Genomic DNA, 24,322 nt, shown 5'->3' on the forward strand with positions numbered 1-24,322 from the left:
ACACTGTTCCAGCAGATATCTAATTTGACGCTGCACACTCTTATATGTGGCTGTTTATGTCGGTGCACTGGTCATTGGTCCTGCCTCGGCGCTACAGCTATCTCGGTAGTTTATGATGTGGATATTCCTTTAGTAAATATGATTCAATACTATCTTTTGTATTATTTCTTTATTCCCACTTGGCCCTGTTCTGCTCAACAAACTCCTTCCAAGTGACGGGCTTCTCATCCAGGAGATCCAGGCTCTCTTTGAGATCAGCATCGCCGTAGTATCCAGGGTCTTCCAAGAGCATCATGTTCTCAGTCAGTTCCTTTGCAATAGGAGCAGGGAGGAAAGACTCAAAGACATCGGCGGGAACTTGGTTGAAGGTGGCTGGCTTTCCAATGACTTGGCTAAATTCGGAGATGATTCTGTTGGGGGAGTAGTAGTCGGTGGCAGCGAAAATGCGCTTGTTGATGGTTCCAGGGAAGTTCTTGATGGCGGCCTTGACAAACTTGCCTAGGAATAGTTAGTAGTTATCAATGCTATTGTGGTTGGTTAACGTACCCATGTCGGCGTTGACGTCAAAGAGAGGAACCTTGGCCTTGTCGCCGTCGGCAGGGAGGGCCCAGCCGTAGCTACCGTCTTCATTCTTGCGGATCGAAGTGAAGAGGTTGGAAGCAAAGAAACCAGGAAGAACAAAGGTTGCGGGGACGTTGATCTGTCGGATGTACTCCTCAATCTCAGCCTTGCCCTCAAAATGCTTGATGTGAGTCAAGCGACCGTTGCTGATTTTCTTAGTGTCAAGAAGAGACGAGAAAATGAGCTGCTTCACACCAGCAGTCTTGCACGCGTCGGCCACAGCCTTTCCCTGAGCGATCTCGCCGTTGCCGCTGTTTGTCTCCCAGTAGTTTGTGACGAGGAAGACAGTGTGAGCGTCCTTGACAGCGGGAGCGACTTGCTCAGCGGTGTTCATGTCGGCCTGTAAAGTCAGATTGTGTTTTGGTGGAGAATTCGATTTTAACTCACAGCAACGACCTCTACGCCCTTTGAGGCGAGAGCTTGGGCGGCGGGCTTGGAGACATCGCGGGTGATGCCACGGATCTTGAACTCTTTGGAGAGAGCGGGGTCGTTGAGAATGGCGCGGACGACAGAGCCGCCCTGGTTGCCAGTGGCGCCGAAAACGGTGAGAATCTTGGACATTTTGAGTTATTGAGTGTTGCTTTGGTGAGAGTTAAAGGGTATGTTGATTGTATGGATTGAATTGTGAGTGAGTTGATAATGAGACTGTTATTGAAGACGAGGAGTTGCCTTTATAGGTCCATGACACAACCGTGATGGTTGGTGTATCCAGCCACAAAGCTGCATGCATAATGACACAGAAATCCTTAGCAATCGAAACCTTGTCCACTAGGACAGATGAATAAAGTGCCAGACGCAGCCTCGTACAGCAGCGGAGCTCTGCGTTACGCCGTGCCACTGAGTGGTATAATCATCAGGTAAGCCGTATACCAGAGTCGGCATGTCGGGGAACGCCAAGACATCGAGATGCAGCCCTAGCAGGTCTGAGATGTGGCCATTGGTGAGATTAATTGTTAGTGATGGGGAAATATGGAGATGGGCTATGACAAAGCCAGAGTCGTGCAGTAGTGAAGATGCACTAAGATTAGTAACACTCCTCAAAAGCCCCGCGCGTTGAAGGGAGAGGGGCTCGGGAAACGATACGATTACCGGGCGGGAAATGCAGAGTTTGGATCTGTAATTCGGATATTTCAAGAATGCCAATGCCGACTTCTCCATTATTTCGCGATACCGACAATGATCACGCGCGGAGCTAATCGCGCCGTGGACAACGGGCAAACCAATGCCAGCGACAAGATCACGTGGTGATAAGAGATGACAGTCACGTGCTCTCATCTCATTCTGCATCAGCTCTCACCAAAGCTTTCAGGCACGGCGAGGGCGCGTCAAGGCCACCTCCTTCACTCAAATCACGCGCGCAACACCTCAAAAATGGCCGAATCTCAATCCGACCAGAGCGAAAATGAGTCTCACAACGAGCGCCCTCACAGCGAACAAGAAGATTCCAGCGAAAATGAATCTGGCGCTGAATCCTCCGAATCCGACGATGATTCCGACGGCGGAGGCTTGCTAGATACCATGGCCGCTGACGGCAGCGACGAAGAGTCCAGCGATGAAGATGACGACATTTATCACCACAACGATCTCATGCAAGACTCATATCTCGACTCGTTCCCCCAGTTTGGTCGGCTTCCTAGTGAGTTGCGCAACACCATCTGGGAGCTGTACTGTCCGGAACTCTGCGCTCGGCACCGTGTCCTTGACTTTCAGATCTCGTATGGAACAGCCCTGCATCCCGACGCAGCAAGCTCTTTTGTTTGGACTGTACGCGACGGCATTGCTCTCGGTGATCAGACAAAGAACCTCCGCGCGGTTTTTGCTGTTCACAAAGAGTCGCGCGCTCTGGCCACCAACGCCTTTCCTGATTCTCTGAGCATCGATGCTGGGTCTGGAGATGCTACTGTTCGCTTCAACAGGAATTCAGACGTTGTTCTGATGAATGGTCTCAGTTGTCCGCCGGGGAGGATGGTGTTTCACTTACCGGGCTTTGCTAGCGAGGTCAAAAACTTTGCGCTTGGTGGGCCTAACATCCTTGATGATCTGAGCGGTCCCGATGTACCAGCACTTTTGAGGCAGTTCACCCAGCTGGAGTGCTTTTACGTGAACGTCTCGAGTACGGATTGCCAGAAGTCGACTTTGGGTTGGTGCACGTCGGATCTCATCAACCGGTATCAAACGCAAACATACGAGAGACAGCCTGGACTCGGAGAGGACTTGCAGTTCTTGTGGTGCTGGCCTGATTTACAGCGACATCCCGACTTTGCGAGATTCCAGATCGACAGGGATACATGGGACAATTTACCGGACCCTCTTGGGAGCGAGTTGGAGCAACGAGGTCTCAAGGCATGGCCTATGGTCGCTTTTGAATATGAGCGTGGACTTCGACGATTTGAGTTGCTACAAACACTTGGACCGGACCTCGGCGACGACACTTCGGATGAAGATGACGACGATGATGATGACGACGGAAACAATGGACCTGATCTCGATGAGTATGAAAGTGATGGCATTGACGACGATGAGATTGTCGAGACATACGATCCTTCCGACGAAGAGGGCATCTCATTAGCCAGCGGCTCCCCTCCGCCCGTCACCCAGGAAATCTCCGACGATGAGGATGACGACGGCGCTGGCGCAAACTTCTCCAGTCCTGAACCCGAGCCTGAAGCAGCGCCCGTACAGCGTGGACGCAAACGACGGGTGGTATCCGATTCCGACGATGAAGATGAGGAGGACGTGGAACCCACAGCGAAGCGCGCAAGGACACGAGTTGTTGAATCGGACGACGAAGACGATGAACCAGAGGTCCAGACACGGCAGCGCTCACGGGCGATCATGTCAGATGATGAGGATGAGGACGAAGGCGGCGTGTCCAAGGAGCCCCACGCAAGCGAGTCCTCCAGCGAAGAAAGCGAAGAAGAAAGTGACGAGTCAGAAGATGAAGATGCGCCGCCAAAGAAACTCTCTCTCGCTGAGCGACTACGTCTCCATCGACAGGAAAACCCCGTGGACGATGGTTCAGACGCAAGCAGCAGGACTGCTGACGAGGAGAGCGAAGATGAAGATGAAGAGCGCAATCCTTTCACGATGGGTATGGCGGATGAGTCAGATGGAGAAGGCGAAGGGGGCTACGACGAAGATGACTATTAATTCCATAACATACTTACTTCGTAGGTATATCGTGTCTGAATAGATTTTAATGTAATAGAGAATACCCCCAGCAATGGATCAAACAGTCTTCCCAGCAGCAAGTAATTCCACAAACTGCTCTATCCTCTTCCTTCTCGTCTCCGGCCTCTTCGCCGTTTCCAACCTCCATAAAAAACTATATCTCTTCGTCCTATTCAACCCCGTCCAAAACTCCCCCGCTGCTTCATTCCCCTCCAGCGCATTTTGAAAATCCTCCGGAACCACTGCATTACTCGACGACGAATACGCCTTCTCCCAGCGTCCATCCTCCATCGCTGCATCAACCTCCGCCTGCCCAGCGGGTGTCATGCGACCCGCGGCGATTAAATCCGCGACTTTGTTGACGTTGCGCTGGGACCAGAGACTTTTCTTGCGACGCGGCGTGAAGCGCTGGATGAAATGGGAGGCGTCGTGGGATTTGCGCTGGCCGTCGATCCAGCCGTAGCAGAGGGCTGTGTCGAGGGCTTGGTCGTATGTTATGGAGGGGGTTGGGGAGGTCTTCTTTGCGATTTTGAGCCAGAGACCGGTTGTGTTGGTGGCGTGGTTGAGGGAGAGGTAGGATTCGAATGCGGATGGGGTTGGGAAGAGTTTGGTTTCTAGAGGGGTTGAGGGGGAATTTGGGGGTGCTGGAGCTGAGGTTTGGAGACGGGTGAGTCTTTTGGTGGTTGATCTTGTTGTTCTTGACATTTTTGGTGTTTATGAGAGCGTGAATGAGAGTGCAAGTTCACGGCTGAAGTTGAGAAGAGGCTGACGGTAAGCTGCGCAGAAGGATCACGCTAATCCAGATTCAATCAATGGACGATTGGATGCTCAACAGCTTCAATGCTCATTTTTCTTGAACCAGCGATGATTCTTATAAAGCCGATATATTTCATATACCAACTAATGATGATATTTCGCCTCTTCCTGCTCTAGTTCAGACTTAAAAGGTTGCAATTTGGAAATGTGTAGGGTAGCCTAAGACGCGTCAACGCCTCGGAGAGAACAGCGATGCCACCGCACGTGATGGGAAAAGCTACGCAATGAGCCCTTCAGTGGTGGATACCCAGTGAGAAAGTCTTGATTACAATATCGCAGCATCTTTCAATTTCAGACGAATTGTTTGCGAACGATGCCAGTGGTAAAGAGACCATGTCTTCAATGTAAAGGTGAGATCGTCGCGTCGGTGGCTGGATGCGGGGTGCTGACCGGGCTGTAGAAAAACATGTCAAATGTAGGCAAATTCACTGAACCGAGCAGACATGAATAGCGAATGATGACTGATTAATTGTAGGTGATGAAGGACAACCGAGGTGTCATCGCTGTATCATCAAGAACTTACCTTGCGCTCGGCCTGCGAAGAAAACTGTCTTTCGAAATTCATCAACAGGACCTTTGACGAACCAGACTTGGGTAAACACTGAGATTAGGGACTGTAAGTCATTGTCCAAAGATATTGCCACGGAGAATAACGGTGGCTGATCATTCAACAGTCAATATAAACCCGCAAAGTCCACTAGAAGGAGGCGCAGGTACATCTTCAACAGCGGCAAATTTCAACGACTCTTCAGAGCCAAGAGAGCCAACTTACAACGAACCTTCAAGGAATAACCCAGCATTCCCGGTGGCAAACACATCAGCCGGAAACTCACCGAGCTACCCTTCCTCGCCATGGCAGCGTGCAACAGGTCGATCACCCACGGACCTGCCGAGCGCATACACCGTAACCCACGACCATTCATCTCCGTATGGTCCACCGCAAGATCATGTTCCTTCTCCCCGATCACACCAGCCGTACAGTTCAGGAGAAGTAACAAAATTTCCTCTAGAAAACCCGCAAGAAGCGTGTTTGCTGCGATACTTTGTTGAAGAGCTGTCACATTGGGTACCGACGATCCGGTTATAGCTGATGATAAATGCTAACGTGATCAGCTTGACCTGTGCGATGAGAGACGGCACTTTCAACTCGTTGTCCCGCTCCGTGCTCGACACCATCCACCACTTCTCTATGCCATATTCGCGCTCTCAGCGCGCCATCTAAGCCGTCTTCCGAAATACAAAACACCACAAGGAATCCTCTACCAAGGCCAATTACTCCACAAGCTCACACCCCACGACGCAGTAGAGTACACGTTGAAATGCATACCCGCCCTACGAGACTTTCACCTCATACAAGACGACGAAAAACTCGAGAGCATCATCGCCACAGCTGGTAAGACTCACCAAATCCCCACTAACGTTAGCTCACGCTGAAAGGTTGCAGTTATTCTCCGGCAGTTGGAAGAGATCGACGACGAAGAAGACCAGGAGCAGGAGCGGAGCCAAAGGCGGAACGCAAAACCTCAGGTTAATTTCCTAGCCATCATAGACGCTGTTCTTAGAAGTCCACCGTCGAGGACCCTCTTTGGCCGCCGATCACTTATCCAAGCGGCGTATTGGATGGCCGTTCGCCAGGAGCTGTACCACTCGTTCACAAAGCGTCATCCGCCAAAGATGACTCTAGATCCCGAGTATGGACACGGCGCGTCGAAGGCGAATAAGATTGTTCTTCACACGGCGCAGGTTGCGAAATGGCGATGGGCTGATGGGTCGGAGCAAGAATGGCGTATGTACTACCCTTGAGTAAGCGGTGGTGCAACTAACGGGTTCAGTGCGACTTCAGAAGCAGGGTGAGGTCCTCGAGGACGAAGCACAAAGGGAGTATCAGCCGTTCTATGTACGACCAGCTGACAGGTCGAATGGAGAAATATTCCCGATAATCTGGTACTCGTCCGCGCTGGAGGTGACAACCATGCAGCTCAGCATCATAGCGAAGATGGTGCTAATGGCAGAGAACCCCTTCCTCGGGTATGTCAAGTCAAGCCAATCTAATTTAACTATAGTATGTACATTTTTAGAGAGAGGATCCACTGACGCCGAACCAGGGGAAATTCATCGACACGTGCGCAGTGGAGAGAAATCGAGAATCAGGTACGGCAGATGATTCTGGACCTGTGCGGGATAAGTCTCTGCCATCCGGGATGTCCACCGGCTCTCGTGCACGCTGCGTTTGGGATGGAGTTGTACGGGGACTTTTTCACGGACCGGTATGAGAGGAGGGCGCTGAGGGGTGTAGTTGATAAGTTCCGAGATGCTCGGGCGTGGCCTGTCCAGAACCTGTCCAAAATGTTTGAATGAGCACAGCACAATTCATGCAATTGGACACATTCAAAGGCAGGATTACTATTCAGAAAAGGGACTGTATTTCTTGGCGGTGGCCTAATCTTGCATCAATGGAACCCTTCAGGCGCGGAACTGTTTTTCCCGCGACGGCGTAAATTGACCACTGTATCTTTTATTATTACCGCTGCTGAATCCGCCAAGTCGCACCGATACGTTTCGGCACTCAAAGTGCAGATCCTTTCCGCTGGTGAAATGGATTGTTTGATGGGGCCCTTGACCAGCTGGTGCAAGGATTGAGGGTCGTAGTCGGCAGGATCGTGTCAGAAGTGACAAAAGAGTGGGCATGTTGTGATCTTCGGAGGTTTTGTTCAAGACCCTTGTTTGTGTTTGTTTGTTCGTCTTACCAATAGTGATTGCGATGGACGTGTGAGTTAATAGGGAGAGTTTGACTTTGTCGCGGCTGGAGAGCAAACATTGCGAGACTCGGGGATTTTACTGGTGCGAGGTGCGGTACAGGCGCTGGAAACCCCCGTCGTTTTTTTCACATTCAGTGCCGATCTCCCCCACAGCGCAATCTCCTGACAGCTCACAAGGTGTTGAAGCGGGACGGCATCTATCTACGGGATATCGAGAGCTAGCTGTGCCACTGAAACCAGGACAATTGAAGTAACTAAAGGCTGCAATCCCACGCGATATTTCTCAAGACCTTTGCTCGCAAAACACCAAGTCCCGTTGCACAATCATCTCGTGCACCGCACTGCTTCGGAGTTGGCTGAGGTGGAGAGGCCATATCCAAAGAACCGGTAAACGATGCAGCGTCGCTTATGACGACAAGGTTGGGCCGATCATTTCTGCTTTGATGCCCAGCCTATTCTCGTCGGGCCCTGGTTCTGGGCCGTCATTTCAAGGGCCCGCGATTTGCATCTTGCTCGGGTTATTGAGATCTACAACCGATCAGATTTGAGGCCTCGCTCACACCTGTCAGCAGTGCAGGTCTGCCCTCTCACAATGCCTCCTGCGCCTTTCTTTGCTGGGCGCTAAACGTGCGCCTCTTGCAATAATGTCACGTATTATGGAAACGGTCTTTGCGGTTGGACGGAAGTCACCATGTCTCGCAATTGAGGCTGGCTGGACTAACCTCCACCAACGATGCAACCCAGCCCAAACCAATTGATGCAAGGTAATGTGATGGTGATGGCAGGATGCGACGTACGTGATGGGATGGGATGGCACTCAAGATCGACTTCAGCTCTTCGTTTATCGCGCTTGAGTGGGGGTGACGCCGGGGATGGATATTCCCTGGTGACAATGCAACACCATCACACAAGGAATCCTCTTTTGTTTCTTTTGTCGGAGCAAAAACACGCGATGAAAAGTTACAGTGATTGCAGCTTGCGAGAAAAAAAGAAAAGAAACTCAGCGCCGTCGCAACTCAAACGCAAAGCGCCAGGAACCAAACGGTAACCTAACCTAAATCACAGTGGATACAAACCCCAGTACTCCGTAAAGCATGCGTCTCACTGTTTTTGTGTCTCCCTACCTCCAGCACATGCTCATCACTGCAAGGGAACCACCAGACGCAAGGGATGGCGACGATAGAAAACGGCGGTGCAACTGCTCCCCAACCGTTTCAATTCCATTTACACGGCCCGACTCGCGATACAAGGCATTAAAGTCCCCAGCCGTTGCGAGATGCGCGCGGCCGTTTGGACATACAGTACGAGCCTTGGGGGGGCACAAGCTTTTCGTGCTGCGTTTCACTAACAAACTTAACTGGAGTTCTTCTCACTGTGGCGTACACTCGGTCAGCAATCATGATCATGGCGCTCCGAGAAGATATCGCAGTCAATCGAGAAAAGAGAACGTGGACAGGTGATATCAGTGAAAGAAGAAGAAAAAAATGTTGCACTCGTGGCTGAACGGATGCTCAGCATTGCGATGCAAGGGCGTTTGGATCATCGTCGTGGCGTTGACGATGAATCAAATGTTGGTCACACAGGATGATCCTTGCCATGGTCGTCAATGTCTCAAATCGCCCTTACGCAAAGAAGCAAAAAATACCCCAGGATCAAATCACCACAGATCATGGCAAAAACATCAGACAAACGTCGACCTACGTCGATCTGCAATTTCATCTTGCGAACCGGTCTGTTCACGACCCCCATATCCAATATCCCTTAGTTTTCGCTGTCAGTCTGAGCGAAGTGGGCATCTCTTTCTCGTGAATTTATCCCGAGCTGCGGGTTGATCCCACAGGGGGGGCAGCCCTACCCCAAGACGGGCCAAGATCACCGGAGGCCGGGAGCTTAGACGGCACTAACCTGGCTTTCCCGAGCCCAAGCTCAGGTCAGGTCTGGGTGTGCGCAAGGGAGAACATGGCCCATCATCTGGGGGGCGTGTCCTTTGCTGCATCACTCTCTCGATCTTCTTCCCATTTTCACTACTCGCTTGCTCGCTTTCACTGCAAGAGATTTCTCAATCCCTGTTTAGCGTCTGGACGCTTGGGGAATCACAGTCGATAAACGTATTACTATAATACGTCGTCATCTCCGCTCTGTGCGTTCATTTTGCTCTCTGCCTTCTCGACCGTATTTGTGTTGCGGAGACCCAACCGACACATTCCTTTCCAAAACCACGTTCCTTACAATAAAAGATATTTCCCTATTTATTCCCCAATTTAACTCCTCGAGACCATCGACACTACACCTTTTTCTTTAACCCGCTGCAATGGCCGAAACCGAAAAGCCCGAGGCCAGATTCGATGGCCTCGGCATCTTCTGGATCATCTGGACCTTCGTCTGGACGTTCATCGTCGCGGGCGGCATGGTCTTCCTCTGGAGACGTCGCGACATGCCCATGCTGAGAATCCGAGACCTCCCGCTTTCCTTCGCCGCCATCGTTCTTCTTCATATCTACTGGGGAGCTATTCAGACCGGATATGTCTACTTCCCGCTATTCACACCGGAGGGCGAGTTCTGGATCATGAGCTTGTATTTCCCCTTTGGTATCGCCTTGTTCCACGCTTCCAACAGCCGTTTCCTACATGTCGCCAAGCAGCAGAAGGAACTGTTTGCTTCAGACGAAAAGTCGCCTTCAAAGAGTCGCGTTCGACGTGGTTCGTTGCTTGGACGCTTTCAGGCGCTTGATTACTCCAAGAAGATTCTCATTACGGTTGGACTGGGAATGGTAGTCCAGGTATGGAACACACCACATATACATACGACAATACTAACATATGCAGTTCATCCTCACCATCATCATGTGGTGCTTATCTAAGAAGTTCCATCCCTCGTGGGGTGTTCCCGGCACAGAGGTCCATCCCGGCTCCGAGGAGTACCGAAAGTCTCAGGTCGGGAAGGGCTGGGAATGGTAAGCATACTCCCCCTCGACCTAATCCCATCACGACATGTACTGACTCTCTCTTGCAAGGTGGCCCTCTGTATTCTGGCAGTTCCTTTGGGCATGGATCGTCGCCCCTTACATCCTCTGGCAGGCCCGCGGTGTCAATGACACCCAGGGATGGAGGGTCCAAACCGTTGCATGCTGCATTGCTAAGTGAGTTATTCCTTGAGCAGGGCCAGGACCACCAACTGACCGAGACACACAGCCTCCATGCCACTCCTATGTGGCTTATCGCCTTGTATGTGCCTGCCATGGCACCCATCAATTACTACTGGATTCCTCCTCAATGGTAAGCCACCTACCTCAGCAATGTGTCCCCATTAAGAACATCCCCGCTCACTGTCGCACAATAGGCTCGCCATCTCCATCATGGCCATCGAGATCTTCACCATCTTCTGGCCCTGCTGGGAAGTCCTCCAGCACCAGAACCTCCGCCAAGAGACCCTCGACTCCATCGCTCAATGGCAGCTCAACAAAGGCACTGGGACCAATGGTGCTCGATCTGTCGCTACTGGATCTACTACTGTTGCCGCCTCCGCTCTGACGTCCTGGTCCAAGGACGGTTCCGTCAAGAGCAGTGCCTCCGGTGAGAGTATCCTCACCATGGAAGCTCTCGAGTATGTCCTTGAGCGCAACCCCGAACCCCTTCAGCAATTCTCAGCTCTTCGTGATTTCTCTGGAGAGAACATCGCTTTTCTACGAGCTGTCGCTGAGTGGAAGTCTTCATTACCGCCTGCTGTGCGCGACCCGGAGAAGATCAAGGAGCCGTCGGTGCAAGAACTCGTCCGCGAGAGATTTAACAGCGCTCTTCGCATCTACACTGGCTTCATCAGCTCTCGCGACGCAGAGTTCCAGATTAACCTGTCATCGCAACAACAAAAAGTATTGGAGGGTGTCTTTGAGACTTCTGCGCGCATTCTCTACGGCGACAAGAAGCAGGTTGACCCGGCGTTGCCATTCGAGGGATTCCAGATGGTGACAACACCCACCAAAGTCAAGTCCTCAGCTGCATCATCACACGGCTCCGAGACAGGCATAATGGCCGCGGACTCTGTCGCTGACACTGGATACATGAGCGACAAGGCTATGTACTGGGGTGACATCCCCGAGGGCTTCGATGCTACTATTTTTGACGACTCAGAGAAGCACATCAAGTACTTGGTGCTGACCAACACGTGGCCCAAGTTTGTCAAGGACCGACGATGCTCAATTGACTCCAATGATACCCTCGAGGCAGGAAACGGAATCTCCATGGCTAAATGATTTGACTGGCAACTTAATCTGATTTACGGATTTATTTACTTATGGGATGGGAGTTTGGTGATTTACAAGTGATTCCCTCTTTTATCTTCACCTTTTAACTGGGAAGGCTTCTTGGATATTGTATGTAGTTATTAATTAAAAAACGCGACTGCATCACCAGTCATTCTTCTCCTTGCTCAATCTCTCAATCTCTATCGTGCTCATTTGAGGTGAACGTGTTCATCTGCCGAGGCTTGGAATGAAGGAATGGCATTTACCGGCCCCTCCCGCCCGTGCCCGCGAAAAAAGCCACAGCGGGCTAACTAAGTTACTGGGCATCTGGCCCTAATTCCAACCTGGATTAGTGAGCGATCTAGCCTGCGGTCTCGTCCGTCGCAGCCTACGTGGCGTCGATATTCCGCTTTGGTCCCCTGTCTTCTGCAGGCCGAGTCACAATCATCGTAAGATGTTAATTACAAGCCGTCTCGAATCTCGCGCATCTGCTTGTCGAAGTCTGAGCACAGAAAAGTTAATTCAAGCCCGTGAGCAAGGGCCTGCATAAGCGTCAGGGGTTTCCCCGTCAGCTTGGACATGGACCTTTAGCGTGATGAAGATCTTCACGGAGACCAATTATCCACATCAAAACATCCACTGATCCGAAGTCTTGGATGATTGCTTGTGAACTTGTTTCGCCAAAGGCGTCGGCCACAAGGATTAGAGATTGGCGTTTTGTTTTTGCTGGCACAATCGAGATCTTGATGTGAGATCTTTTGTGATAACCGATCAAAGGCAATCGGGTGTCACCGGTGTCTGATAAATGGTGGAAATTATGGGCGCTATCTTAGTGGCCGATAAAACGTGGAGGGCCTTGCAAGACAGCTTCATCGCTCCAAGTCTAGACTCGAGGGTGAATTACCATGTCATTAATACGAGACTGCCGCGTATAGCGCAGCGGTAGACTCAACTTTGTACGTTAATAGTCAATGTTACTGGTTTGATATGCTTGGGAGGGATAGAGCTATTGGTCCAGGTTCATAAAGTAGGATAAGCTGAAGCGAGATACAAGCCTGCTCAGCTGAAGTGCCGATAGCGGCATCGCATCTCTACACTAATGTCAATTCTATATCTCTATTCTCGTATTCTGCAAACCTAATTCCCTCACCACGCATGATCCCGTCCATATAGCACTCCCCTACCAAGCAATATCTACCATCACCCTTCTCCCTAACCACGAACGGCACTTTAGACCCATACAGAACCACTACCAGGTCTCCTCTCCTTGCCCTCATAGGCACATAGGCAGCTAACCCCATGTCTGTTCGTGCAAACCGTCGCGACCGCGCTATTGCTGCAAAGTATCCAAGCGCTTTGATTGCAAATACCTCCTCGCTTTTGGTATACTCCTCCGGTAACTGGTCTTCCACAAGGGTCAGGCGAAGAAACGACGTCGTGATCTCTTTGATGAACATGGAAGACTTGCTCCCAACTGAGGCGTCGCCGAAGAGAACTCGTAAAAATGGCTCCCAACCTGGAGAGATGGACCTATCAGGTAATGGTCTACCATCAATCACGTTGGTATCAAAAATACGATCTCCAGGGCCAGGTCCAAGGCCTCGCGCTAGTCCTTTCGTGGCTTCTAGCCAAATATCTCTCGCCTCTTCGATCATACCTCTGTTCACCTGGAGCTGGTCATAGACCGAGAGTTGCTCGTCACTTCTTTGAGAGGCTCGTATACATACGAGATGCAAACCTGCCCCCAAGCCAAAACTCCAACAAGTATCCATACTGTTCTCCTAGCCATCGATATTGGGCGACGCGTGTTATTCTGTTTTCGACCAGTCTGGGTCGAATGCCATTGATGGGATGGACGATGATGCGGCTGGTGCATTAATCGAGGCTGGGCTCGGGAGACGCCTCCGACCCCTCTCAAAGACTGGCCTCTATATAGAAACATGGCTTCCCCGTCTGCTGCTACGTGAACATGCTCTCAAGACGGCCCAGTGTCAGTACGTAATATTATTGATGAAACGCTCAGTCTCTGATGGAGAGAGGAGAGCAACTTCTATTGAGCGCAATGAAGGCTGAGCACGTCGAGAGGCCGATGTGATTGGACGATCAGAAACGGGCTGTTTTTCAGCTGAGATGGTGCACTTCTGCCTATGTTTGTGCCTTGTTACACTTATTGCCAGATGGCAAGGCACGGCCACATTTCGGGATTGCACCAGGTAATATGACGTATAGAGCAGGACCCAGCCTGTTTTCATGTCTAGGTCTTTTCAATTTCCCGGTCTATTTTCTCAAAATGCCATTCATAACTGTTTGCTAATTCTGCTGGTTGTACCCCGCACTGCCTAGCAAGATGCCTCGCTAGGCTGAGGAGGAATGAAAACTCGGGACCTTGATTTAAAATGATAAAGAGAAATCGAATTCATGCAATAACCTAATTTAGCAAGCCAGCGTCTTCTTGTTATCTATCTCAGAAAAATAAAAAGCGTTCGACGCCACCACGTGGTGAGATAATATCCACTCCCCTGAAGCTTCAAGCTTTCTCAGCAGCTTCACAGCGTCGACAAGTGAGTTGTCGATAGCACCGGGAATACGGGCCTTCATTTGAAGGACGCATCCACCTTCGTGGAGTTCATAATACCAAGACCAGTCACTGACCTCTCGCAGTTTCAATAAGTTCGCTTCCGTATTTGAAGTGTTATTCTTCTTGTGCAAGAAAACATGGATCCATCGTTTGGTGTCGCTCATTTTGTGTATGGAGAAGAGTTCAATGGTAAGGCTGCTGTTTTGTGTTGGGTTTTGGAGAAGTTTACTGGGAGGGAAATGATGAATTTATACTTGTGTGCCCTTTGTGATTCAATTTGACGATGTCCTATAGTAGACGCTGATTTGAACCGAATCTGTGAATCTCATCACTGACTGCCAAAGTCAGCAGTGACAGTCTGACTACACTTCAACGATATGATTCTGCGACACTCAGGGCTGGCTTATGATTCAGTGGTCTATGAACATATTAATCTAATAGCGGCAAGAATAATTTGAAGAGAAATTCACAGCAGGAAACATATAACTTTATCTCACCCTAGCTTGTTTCTTAGCTTTATTATACGGCCTCTCTCTAAATAAAAGAAATCCGGCCAGACAACAAACCCCAATATCCACGCCTGAAAATAATTTGAGGCCACTTCGGACCTCACATAAGTACCTCTAAAATGCTGTATTTACCAAGAAAAGAACATCAGAGTGACAGAAGTAGCCTAGACAGGCAGGTCGTCTGATGGGTTGTCACGTGTGAGTCTAGTGAGTACCGAGGTCAACTCCAGCCATGACCATAAATTCACAACTTCGCATTCAAGAGCACGCCTCGATTACCCATAATATCACCAAATACACACGATGCTGCCAGAAAATTATCTTGTCGCCAGTTCACTTACTGCAGCCATCCTCTATGGCGTCAAAGCTCGTGCGAGTCCGAGCTACTCGCGCATGATCACCAAAACCCTTGCAGTATCTCTACTCGCGGTCCTCGTCAAGATTGTCAATGGACCGGCATATCTTCTAGCTGCGTTGAGCTTCGGATCGTTGGGCGATGCCTTTCTTGCTTGGAACTCCGAACCAGCATTTCTAGCAGGTCTTGGAAGCTTCTTAACATCGCATCTCTTCTACATCGCGCTTTTCTTTGAGACTGGTGTAAAGCGGCTGGTTCTAGAGGATCAATCACGCGTCGCTATCGTCATATCAGCTATTCTACTTGGACCTACGATGTTGAAGCTACTGATCCCGAGAGTCAATAGCGAGCTTCGCTTACCTATTATTCTCTACACCTGTGCAATTCTGGGCATGATATTTTCGGCCTTGACGACCGAGAATGATAAGGTCGCGCTGGGAGCTGTTGTGTTTACGGTATCTGATACAATTTTGGCATCGGGAAGATTTCTTGTACCTGTATCATCTTCACATCAAGTCTGGATGGATTATGCCGTTTGGATTCTGTATTACTCGGGGCAATTCATGCTTGCAATGGGAACTCTGGAACAAGCTGGCACACAGTTGGGCACCAAGGGAACTGAAAGAAATGGACGGTGATTGTTAAAGTGAGACGAGAGATACTAGCTAAGCAGTGACACGAAGGAGGACGAGATGCATATTTCAACATCTCTATGGGGTGCTTAATTGGACAAGGCATGTTTATGGTACAACCCCCCACTCATTTGGATCGATGGCAAACTTGAAACTCTGCTCGAGGTTAGGATATAGTCTAGTAAGAGTGGAAAAGTGTCATAGCCTACATCCAAGTTCGCATCGGATTCAGCGCCATCCTTGTCTTGCATCGATAGCTTGATGATTCGCGTCTTCTTCTCTTGCAATTTTACAACAGTCTATAGGACGTTAGTCTATATCATCAAGTTGAATTTGGGAAGACTTGCGTTCTCAATAGAAGCCGCCGTTATGTACTTGAAGATTGTGACTGGCCTCTTCTGGCCCATCCTGACAACTCTTGCAATCGCCTGTTCTTCGATGGCTGGGTTCCACTGCGGTTCAACGATATGTACCATGTTTGCTTCCGTGAGAGTGAGACTGAATGCGTGTCAGCAACAAATGCCTGGAATTGCAAGGTAGACATACCCAACTGCTCCAGTGTTGATGGATATGAGAAGAACTCGAATCATTGGGTCCTGACAGAACTTGTTAAGTAGCTCTGTTCGGCCTAGCAGCGGGTTACGCCCGTCAACCTGAACAAAAGCAATACCTTCTGCTCCCAATATGGCTGCCAGTACATCGAGAGTGTCTCTCCAACTCGAGAACACAACACTGTTCAACCATCAATAATACTATACAAGATGAGCTTTTTGGAGACTTACCTCTTAGACCCCGCCTCCAGGCATGATTTCTTGATGTTGTCCACGACCGCTGACATCTTTGAAGATTTCTGTTTCAACTCATGGCCCGACTGTCTGTAAAACTCTCCAGTAGAAGGCTCCGGTGTATCGATATCCATCATAGATGGCGTTGGAGATGGTATCGGCCTAGGTGAGGGCGCCAGGGAGGAAGCTTCGTCATTCATCTCAGATTCCAGTCGACCACAAATGGGACAGCTGTCAAGGCCACCAATCAGATCAATATTTCCAGTCTTTTCATCACAAAATTCGCAAGCTGGCTCTGCACTCGGTGACCTTGAGACCTTCCGTTTCGCTTTGGGCACAGCCAACTGATTCGTGCGTTTTGAGCCGCAAGCACTGATAGGAATAGCTCCGTGGTTGCAAACCCTTCTGAGTTTCATGATTGCTGAAAAAAGGACATTGGACTTCTTGCAGTTCCCTTCTTTGCCGGCCATCTTGTCAAAATCTTCTTTGCATTGGTCGAGAATACTTGTAAACATTGACTTCTCAGTCTCAGTTGGCTTTACGTCGACCTTTTGTATGCTGCTGGATGGAAGGTCCAGCTTCGCTTGTGTTCTCCGCAAGCAACACACTTTGAGCATGATTTTCAGGTTTCTCGCCTCATCGAGTCCGCTCGGTTGATCCTGCTGTTCCTGTCTGAAAGGCTTGACTATGTGCTGTTCAAAAAGGTTGCTTCGGCAGAAGGGTTCAAACCGCAGGAATTTCAACAGTGATCTGAGGTCGTCGAAGCTATTTTGAATGGGCGTTCCGGTCAGACACCATCGAGTATCGCTTTCGAGGGCAGCAGCGGCTTTGTGCAGTTTGATCGAAGAGTTTCGTATTTGATGGGCTGTTTGACTTATTTGTCAGAGGAACTTCGGTCACTTCGTCATATATCTAGATACTTGTCTTCATCAAGTACAACTCTCGACCAATTGATGGAGTTCAGAATCCCTTTTCCCCGATTGTCATTTTCTAGGGTGTGATAAGTCGTGAGGACGATGTCGTGACCGAGAAGAAGTTCTCGCTTTTTGGGTCGCGCGTCTCCGTGGAAAGTGACAGTTTTGAATGTGTGAGGTTGAAAGCGCCTACTCTTGGTTAGTTTGATAGTGGGGTTATGTGCTCTATAATACTCATACTCACCTATCGATTTCATTCTGCCAAACATCAAGCACCTCTTGACGTTGTCAGTGTATCTTCCATGTGTAGAGTAGATTCAGGATCGGAACTTACGTCGAGATGGCAAAACAACAAGAGTGATGCTCAGCGGTGCATGATTCCTCTCGCTATTGCTCATGGTGTCGTAGGAGAAAGACTGAGCCAGTTGCTTCGAGCAAAGAATCGCACTGAGCATGGTCAATGTTTTACCGAGACCCATCACATCTGCAAGTATTCCGCCACGACCCGGTTTGTCTGAGTGAGATAGCAGGCTATAGAGAAAGCTCAAAGTCAATTACTCGCATGCATTCGCATGCATTCGCATAGATGTCAAAAAACATACCTATGATGGATCGATAAGAGCATGTGTCTGTGCATTTGCGTGGCTACTTCCTCGCTCTCGCGGCCGAGAATGAACTCAACACCTTTCAGCTGGTGCCTATTGGTGCTCAGGATTAGCATCTCATAGTATTGTTAAGCTTTCTGATTGAAGGCATACTCTTTCGGTCTTGTGTTAAGAAGGAACCGATCCAGAATCGGATGTAGATCTTGGCCACCACCACTGGGCACCGTAATCTCCTCTGATAAAACGTCCAAGGATTCCATAACATCTTCAACTTCTTGAGAAATCTTGGATTTAGTGTGGATTTCCCGAGAGCTTGAGCCAACCAAATGTCTGAGGTCGGTCTTCTGAGAAGTTGGGTAAAAGAACTGGGGGTTAATGTATGGGATACCAGGTTCCAGGAATACAGGATGCTGGAGGTAAGTGCGATAAGTGCCAATCTCGGACAACGCCTTATCAACGTCGCTGATCAAGTTTCTAGGACCATAGATGTTGACTGAGATGTCGATAGGTAGGCCCTTTCCAGACCTCTTCCGCTTGCCACGAAATACATCGACTCCAAAGACCGCTGCGAAAGATATTTCTCCGGATCTTTTAGCCACGAGCGTCAGAATCGCGGCTGTATCGCAGTCAAGAACTGATCTCTTCTTCGAGCTGGTCTCTCTGCCATCAATCAAGTAGTGAGTTCTTCCGTCAGGCTCCATCTTAAATACGCAGTACCTGGCCCACGGCTGCGTCTCATTAGGTATCTCAGTGTGAGGATTCAGAAGAACCTGTGCTCCGCAGATCTACAGATCATGACGCCTAGTGTCAGCATTTGAGGATCCGGAGGCTTGCGAGTCGCCTTACCGCTCCATAACATATCCTTTCCTCGCTGAATTTCCCTTCTGCAACTGGGATGTCATCTCCAATGCCATTCGTATCACTCGACAAGTCTAGCTCCATGACAGAGTCGAGAGAACAGGGAGCATTTGTTCCATCGTGGCAGACAGCCTGTCTCTGAGCATCCCTATACGAAATGCCATTTTCGGTGTCATATTTGGGATCTCTCCGTCTCTTTAGAGGTCGAGTCATATCAGAATAGGTATGTTCAGAGTCCTTTTCAGTTTTCCCCTAGACTAGGGAAAGGTTTGTGGCAGTCTCATGAGATTGGCCGTCCTGCTTGGTTAGCGCCCTAGTGATCAAGGTGATCAAGGTGAAAAAGCCTTAACAGGTGTGTTTCGCAAAGCCACTAGGCCAAAGTACCTAAAAGCGAAGGGCCCTGTTTTCAGATCACAGTGACTTTGCAGGCTATATTTTGTACAAGTTGTTTTGGAGCGTTAGGCAGTCTTTTCAATCAGGCTGTGTTGAGATCCATTACGTGCCTAAAATTACAGCACTGCCCCGCTTGTCCTACCCCAGCGGTTGATTCTTCACTCTTGTTGGCTGGGTTTTCAGCCACGAAACACGACTCGGTCTGCCTTGGGTTGAAAGTGAGGCGACGTGCATATCGTTTGTTGATACCTGGCCTAATCCCCCAAAAACTGTTCCTTTAGCTTCATTCCACGTCTGTCAACAGCCGTCTAACGACCAACTAAAATGTCGTCAAACCGACAAACCAGTTTCGAAAGGTCTCTGGACCTCTTTCGCCGAGAGCTTTCTGATGATCAGATCAAGCAAATGGATGGGGCCAATCAGGACACCCTGAAAGACACGATCCAGACAGCTCAGAATATATTGGGGCGCAGAAATGGCCTTTGCAAATTGTCCCGCATCCAAAGATTCCTCCAAGCGATGGAGCACATTGAGAAGCTTGTCACAATCTTCCTCAATGCGAGTGACTTTGTGGCTTTTGTTTGGGTAAGGCAAGCCGTCAACGGCCACCATTTTGGTATTAATGACGTACTCTAGGGACCGATCAAGCTGGCGCTTATGGTTGCCACCACTTGGACAGACGCTATCAGGCAGCTGATTGACGCTTACGAAGAGATCGCAGAAGCGCTAGGTAACCTTGCCTTCTTTCATACCCTCATTCAGAGTAGAGATCACTTGAAGTTGATTTTGGAGGATTATTTCTCTGACATCCTTCGATTCCATCGATGCGTTCTTGATGTTTTTTCTCGTCCAGGTTGGCATACCCGCCCCTCTGTATCTCTTATACACTGTTGATTATTTGGCCCAGAGTGGAAAAGAATCTTCAAATGGGCATGGGGAAGCTTTAGACGCGAAATCAAGCCTATTCTTGAAAGTCTCAGACGCAAACAGGCTCTCTTATCAGACGACAAGCTGCAATCCCACGCTATCCTCAAAGAGGTCCAAGACTCTGATCAGTACGCCAAAAGCCAGTTCAGTAGTCTACAAACCAGTCTCGAAGAGATAAGGTCTACCTTGGCTTCTGAGCATTTAAAAAGCAAGACTATACGAGCGCAGGAAATTAAGACCTACTTAGAAAGTCGACTCGATGTCTCAAAATCCCGGAGTGATCTTCAACTGGAAACACCTGATCCTATACTTGAGAATTCCGGTAACTGGATATTCTCCGATCCGATCTTCAAATGCTGGGAAGTGGGAAAATCTTCAGAAAATAGGATTTTGTTCCTTAACGGCTCTCCTGGTTCTGGTCAGTCATCTACGTACTTGCAATTTTGCGATCGTCAGTCCGCTGACCCAACTATCTGATATATAGGAAAGTCCACCTTAGCGAAGACACTCATTCGTCATGAAAAGCGAAAACAAGCAGCTGAGTCTTCTGGGAGAAGCTGCCTAGCTTATTTCTTTTTCAAGCACGACGTATCGAACCGAAGAGCGGCTCGATCCATGCTTCAACATCTCATCATGCAGCTCGTCAACGCAGACGAAACTATAATGGGATTGGTCTATGAGAAGCTGTCTACTATGGAATCCACTGAACTTGCCGATCTGAAAAAACTTGCAAGTGACTGCTTTACCGCTCGACCAATAGCAACAATCGTTCTTGATGGACTAGACGAGGCAATGGACAATGAAAATGAGGTTTCCATAAACTGGTGTCTCAACGAACTCTTCCCTGTCGCCAAATCACGCAGTTGTAACCTAAAGGTACTGATTTGTGGACAGAGGGATGGACGACTTGATGCCCTTTTGTCTTCCTATCCCCAGATCCGACTTGACAAGGTTGAAGATCACAAAAAGGACATCGAGCAGTTCACCAAAGGCCGGGCTGCGAAGATACGGGCTAGGTTCTCATTGACACGGGAGGAAGAAGAAAGTTTGATTTCGAAAATATCAGGCGCATCTGAAGGTATGTATACTACCCCGACTCTTCTTAAATTCAATGAATATTGATTAAATGAAGGCATGTTTCTGTATGCACGAGTGGTACTCGACAACCTTGCGGCGATGGACTCCATACAAGAATTTGAAGATGAACTTGAAGGAGAAACATTTCCAAAAGACTTGGACCAAGCGTGAGCATGCAAATGACGCCCAACATGAAACATCATCGCTAATACGGCTAGTTACGACCGCATCGCTCAACGTATCCTGAATAAACATGGACCCTCCCGTCGTGGGACTGTCAAGAAGATCCTCGGTTGGGTCATCTGCGCGACCAGACCCCTTCGATGGCGCGAGATACAGTCACGATTCTGTATCGATGCAGAGATGCAGACTTGTAACATGAGGAATCTGCGTCGAGATAGCTGCAAAAGCATATGCAGCTCTCTCGTTGACGTCACGGACTGCGACATGTTTCCTAACATAGAATCTGAGCAGTTCATCAGCATGGTGCATGAAACAGCAACCACGTGAGACCATGCACCAGCCTCAGTTCATTAAAGTTAGCTGACATAACCATAGATACCTTGTTCGCAATGGCACAGTCAACCTGTTCCAGGAACATATTGACATGGCGCTCTTTTGCTATCGCTATCTATCCTCTCGACCTTTTACCACGAGCAAGAGCCACTGCCGATATTCAGTCAGGATATTTTGGGTACTTGGACTATGCTGCCGCTTACTATGCCATCCACATACAGAAATCTGAGGCTTTAGAGCTTTCGACAGATTCGGCACTCAAATTAGAGGCTACCAAAAAAGCAACGCTTGATTTAGCCAAAGCAATGTGCAGAGATTCTGCCGTTGAACCAGAAGAGAGTGATAGGGCAGCCCAAGATCTGAAATCGGCCATTGAAGAGAATGTGCTCACTGTGCGAACCCTTATCGGTCTGCAACGAGAGAAGTCTGAAACCGCCATTATCGCCACCGAGGGGCCATTGAGGTACAAGTGTCACAGGGTTCTGTGTGCAAAGTTTGCCGTAGGGGTTCCAAGCGAAGCGGCACTCAAGAAACACCTTGCAGCACACGAGCGGCCTTTCAGGTGCCCCCATAGTGATTGTTTCGCGCATACAGTTGGCTACGCTTCCCCAAAGCGACTGGAAAGTCACAATGAGGCTTTCCATCACAATACAACTAAGCCCAAAGCAATCTTTCCTACGGGGTTGGAGACAGGAAAGTTGGATCTTTACGAGGCCTGTAATGCTGGCGACCTAGATGAGGTTAAGAGATTTCACCGTGAGGGAGCCGATATTCATGGCATCGTCAGAACTTTTGTCACGCCGCTTTGTGTTGTTGTCGAGGCTGGACATGGCCATATTTGCAGATACCTAGTCGATAACGGGGTCGACCCTTTTCATTTCACGTGCAAAGGTAGGGTCGAGAAAGTTCCAGTCGGTCGGGCGATTCACTTAGAACGTCTAGAGATTTTAGAATTCTTTCTGCTGCATGGAAATGGCCCAGACGATTCGACTTTGGCAGAGAACATTGCGCGGGCTATACACGCGCGCAGCCCAGTCGCATTGAACATGTGTCTGACCATCAGACAGCCAAGAGACCATGAGAACGTGATCAAGGCTGTTCTATATGAGCTGATATCCCAGAGGCCCAGTAGATTCGCCGAAGCAGACTCTCACTCATTGGATACCACTTTAGTACATACCTGGTTCCGATATGTCAAACCAGTGTTTTACAATAAGGAAGGGACTTTAACAGCACAGTACGACTGTGCGGAGTACAAGATCTGGAGAGACATATTTTTTCGACAACTCGATTACTTTCACATGGCACTTGAGAGGAGATGCTACTCTGTTGCCGCATTTCTAATGGATATCGCGAATGATGAATATCTCCAACTCAAACATCGGAATGGGGGCACACCATTGCATTCCTGCATAAGATGGATGTGCGAAGGGGACTGCAGTAGCTGTATGTCCATGATTTGGCGCCTTATTCAATACGACGGTTGTAAATTCGCCAATACTACAGACAGTGCTGGCAGACTACCGTTACATACAGCACTGAGGTTTTCTGTTTCGCAAGCTGCTTTGCGAGTGGTTGTTGACCATACAGAGGATATCAACGGCAAAGACAATTCAGGCCAAAGTCCATTACACACGGCAATATACAAGAACAAATCCACTCGATCGATTCGCGTGCTGATAGAGAAGAAGTCTATCGATCTCTTCAGTCGAAACAACGAAGGCCAGACCGCATTTTCAGCGTTATCCAGAGGTGCCTTTTACGGTGATGTTCTAGGCGCTCTCGAGACTCTCTTTGAAGCAGACCCAAGACTTGCATGGACACCAGACGAATCCGAGGGTGGGCTCACACCATTACATCATGCAATAGAACGGTTGGATAATCAGCAACTAAACTTGTACCGTCTACGATCCGCACCCAGAGTAGCCAAGAGAGTAGCCAAGTTCTTACTTACATGTTCCGAAGTGAAACGAATCCTGGTGGAATATCAAGCCAAGTCGAGTGATGCCGATCAGAGAAAGGTGCGAGACTTTGCAGAGGAGGAGATGTTACGAGAAGCACTGGACATCATGGATTCACTTGGATTTAACCCAATCTGACTTGTAGTGTAGAGAAGATGCAGAGGTTCGAATGTATGACTTTTCAATACTTGCTAGATAGGCCGTAGTGCGTCCACCAAGTCAAGAAGAGCGTAGCAACACCGGGTACTAGGGCTTTGAATAGGGTGCCACCAATTGACTGCGATGGTCACTCGATAGTCTATATGCTGGTTTCACCTCAGTCGTCATGCAACGAACCATCATTACGGAAGAGCAGCAGCCACTTGTTAATATATCTCTAAAGTTAGTTATTAGTATATCTAGCTTTTAGCTAAAAGCAAGATCCTAGGTCATAGTAAGGGCAATAAGTATTTTGCCTGTGTGTATTTTTTTGGTGTTTTTTGCCTTTATGGCCTGGAGGCTGAAGCCTCTTTTGGCCCCTTAACCTTATCACAGTTAGCTCTACAGGGTGGTCTATATAAAGCTTCAATGATTTCGATGTTCAATAATATTTCCATCCTGGCCTG

The 24,322-nt window shown here is 49.1% G+C and overlaps 9 protein-coding genes; 5 read left to right on the plus strand and 4 right to left on the minus strand.

The window, feature by feature from the left end:
- Window positions 1-169: 169 nt before the first annotated feature.
- On the minus strand, window positions 170-1,182 carry FFUJ_10108 (related to nitrogen metabolic regulation protein nmr; the record flags this gene model as incomplete). XM_023567915.1 has 3 exons in its annotated part: window positions 170-498; window positions 547-961; window positions 1,009-1,182. 3 exons carry the CDS (start codon window positions 1,180-1,182, stop codon window positions 170-172), a joined length of 918 nt encoding a protein of 305 aa, XP_023435288.1.
- Window positions 1,183-1,992: 810 nt separating this feature from the next.
- On the plus strand, window positions 1,993-3,771 carry FFUJ_10107 (related to sarcoplasmic reticulum histidine-rich calcium-binding protein precursor; the record flags this gene model as incomplete). The annotated part of the gene is made up of 1 exon (XM_023567916.1): window positions 1,993-3,771. One exon carries the CDS (start codon window positions 1,993-1,995, stop codon window positions 3,769-3,771), a length of 1,779 nt encoding a protein of 592 aa, XP_023435289.1.
- A 78-nt stretch (window positions 3,772-3,849) lies between these two features.
- FFUJ_10106 (uncharacterized protein) lies at window positions 3,850-4,497 on the minus strand (the record flags this gene model as incomplete). Its single annotated transcript, XM_023567917.1, has 1 exon — window positions 3,850-4,497. The coding sequence occupies one exon, from the start codon at window positions 4,495-4,497 to the stop codon at window positions 3,850-3,852; it is 648 nt and encodes a 215-aa protein (XP_023435290.1).
- A 424-nt stretch (window positions 4,498-4,921) lies between these two features.
- FFUJ_10105 (uncharacterized protein) lies at window positions 4,922-6,966 on the plus strand (the record flags this gene model as incomplete). XM_023567918.1 has 8 exons in its annotated part: window positions 4,922-4,958; window positions 5,009-5,023; window positions 5,084-5,224; window positions 5,283-5,674; window positions 5,722-6,001; window positions 6,053-6,394; window positions 6,441-6,636; window positions 6,714-6,966. The coding sequence occupies 8 exons, from the start codon at window positions 4,922-4,924 to the stop codon at window positions 6,964-6,966; spliced, it is 1,656 nt and encodes a 551-aa protein (XP_023435291.1).
- Window positions 6,967-9,678: 2,712 nt separating this feature from the next.
- Window positions 9,679-11,616, plus strand: FFUJ_10104 (uncharacterized protein; the record flags this gene model as incomplete). XM_023567920.1 has 5 exons in its annotated part: window positions 9,679-10,146; window positions 10,193-10,320; window positions 10,381-10,506; window positions 10,559-10,642; window positions 10,707-11,616. The coding sequence occupies 5 exons, from the start codon at window positions 9,679-9,681 to the stop codon at window positions 11,614-11,616; spliced, it is 1,716 nt and encodes a 571-aa protein (XP_023435292.1).
- Window positions 11,617-12,698: 1,082 nt separating this feature from the next.
- FFUJ_10103 (uncharacterized protein) lies at window positions 12,699-14,349 on the minus strand (the record flags this gene model as incomplete). XM_023567921.1 has 2 exons in its annotated part: window positions 12,699-13,274; window positions 14,158-14,349. The coding sequence occupies 2 exons, from the start codon at window positions 14,347-14,349 to the stop codon at window positions 12,699-12,701; spliced, it is 768 nt and encodes a 255-aa protein (XP_023435293.1).
- Window positions 14,350-14,997: 648 nt separating this feature from the next.
- Window positions 14,998-15,687, plus strand: FFUJ_10102 (uncharacterized protein; the record flags this gene model as incomplete). The annotated part of the gene is made up of 1 exon (XM_023567922.1): window positions 14,998-15,687. One exon carries the CDS (start codon window positions 14,998-15,000, stop codon window positions 15,685-15,687), a length of 690 nt encoding a protein of 229 aa, XP_023435294.1.
- Window positions 15,688-15,789: 102 nt separating this feature from the next.
- On the minus strand, window positions 15,790-19,056 carry FFUJ_10101 (related to promoter binding protein RUSH-1alpha; the record flags this gene model as incomplete). XM_023567923.1 has 11 exons in its annotated part: window positions 15,790-15,837; window positions 15,891-15,980; window positions 16,095-16,179; window positions 16,228-16,413; window positions 16,464-17,339; window positions 17,387-17,569; window positions 17,625-17,658; window positions 17,715-17,827; window positions 17,983-18,078; window positions 18,139-18,770; window positions 18,832-19,056. 11 exons carry the CDS (start codon window positions 19,054-19,056, stop codon window positions 15,790-15,792), a joined length of 2,568 nt encoding a protein of 855 aa, XP_023435295.1.
- A 504-nt stretch (window positions 19,057-19,560) lies between these two features.
- FFUJ_10100 (uncharacterized protein) lies at window positions 19,561-23,855 on the plus strand (the record flags this gene model as incomplete). XM_023567924.1 has 9 exons in its annotated part: window positions 19,561-19,821; window positions 19,873-20,089; window positions 20,144-20,581; window positions 20,648-21,009; window positions 21,058-21,241; window positions 21,296-21,407; window positions 21,459-21,746; window positions 21,799-21,919; window positions 21,978-23,855. The coding sequence occupies 9 exons, from the start codon at window positions 19,561-19,563 to the stop codon at window positions 23,853-23,855; spliced, it is 3,861 nt and encodes a 1,286-aa protein (XP_023435296.1).
- Between the last annotated feature and the right edge of the window lie 467 nt (window positions 23,856-24,322).

This window comes from Fusarium fujikuroi, chromosome FFUJ_chr09, assembly GCF_900079805.1.
Source record: "Fusarium fujikuroi IMI 58289 draft genome, chromosome FFUJ_chr09".
NCBI lineage: Eukaryota > Fungi > Ascomycota > Sordariomycetes > Hypocreales > Nectriaceae > Fusarium > Fusarium fujikuroi.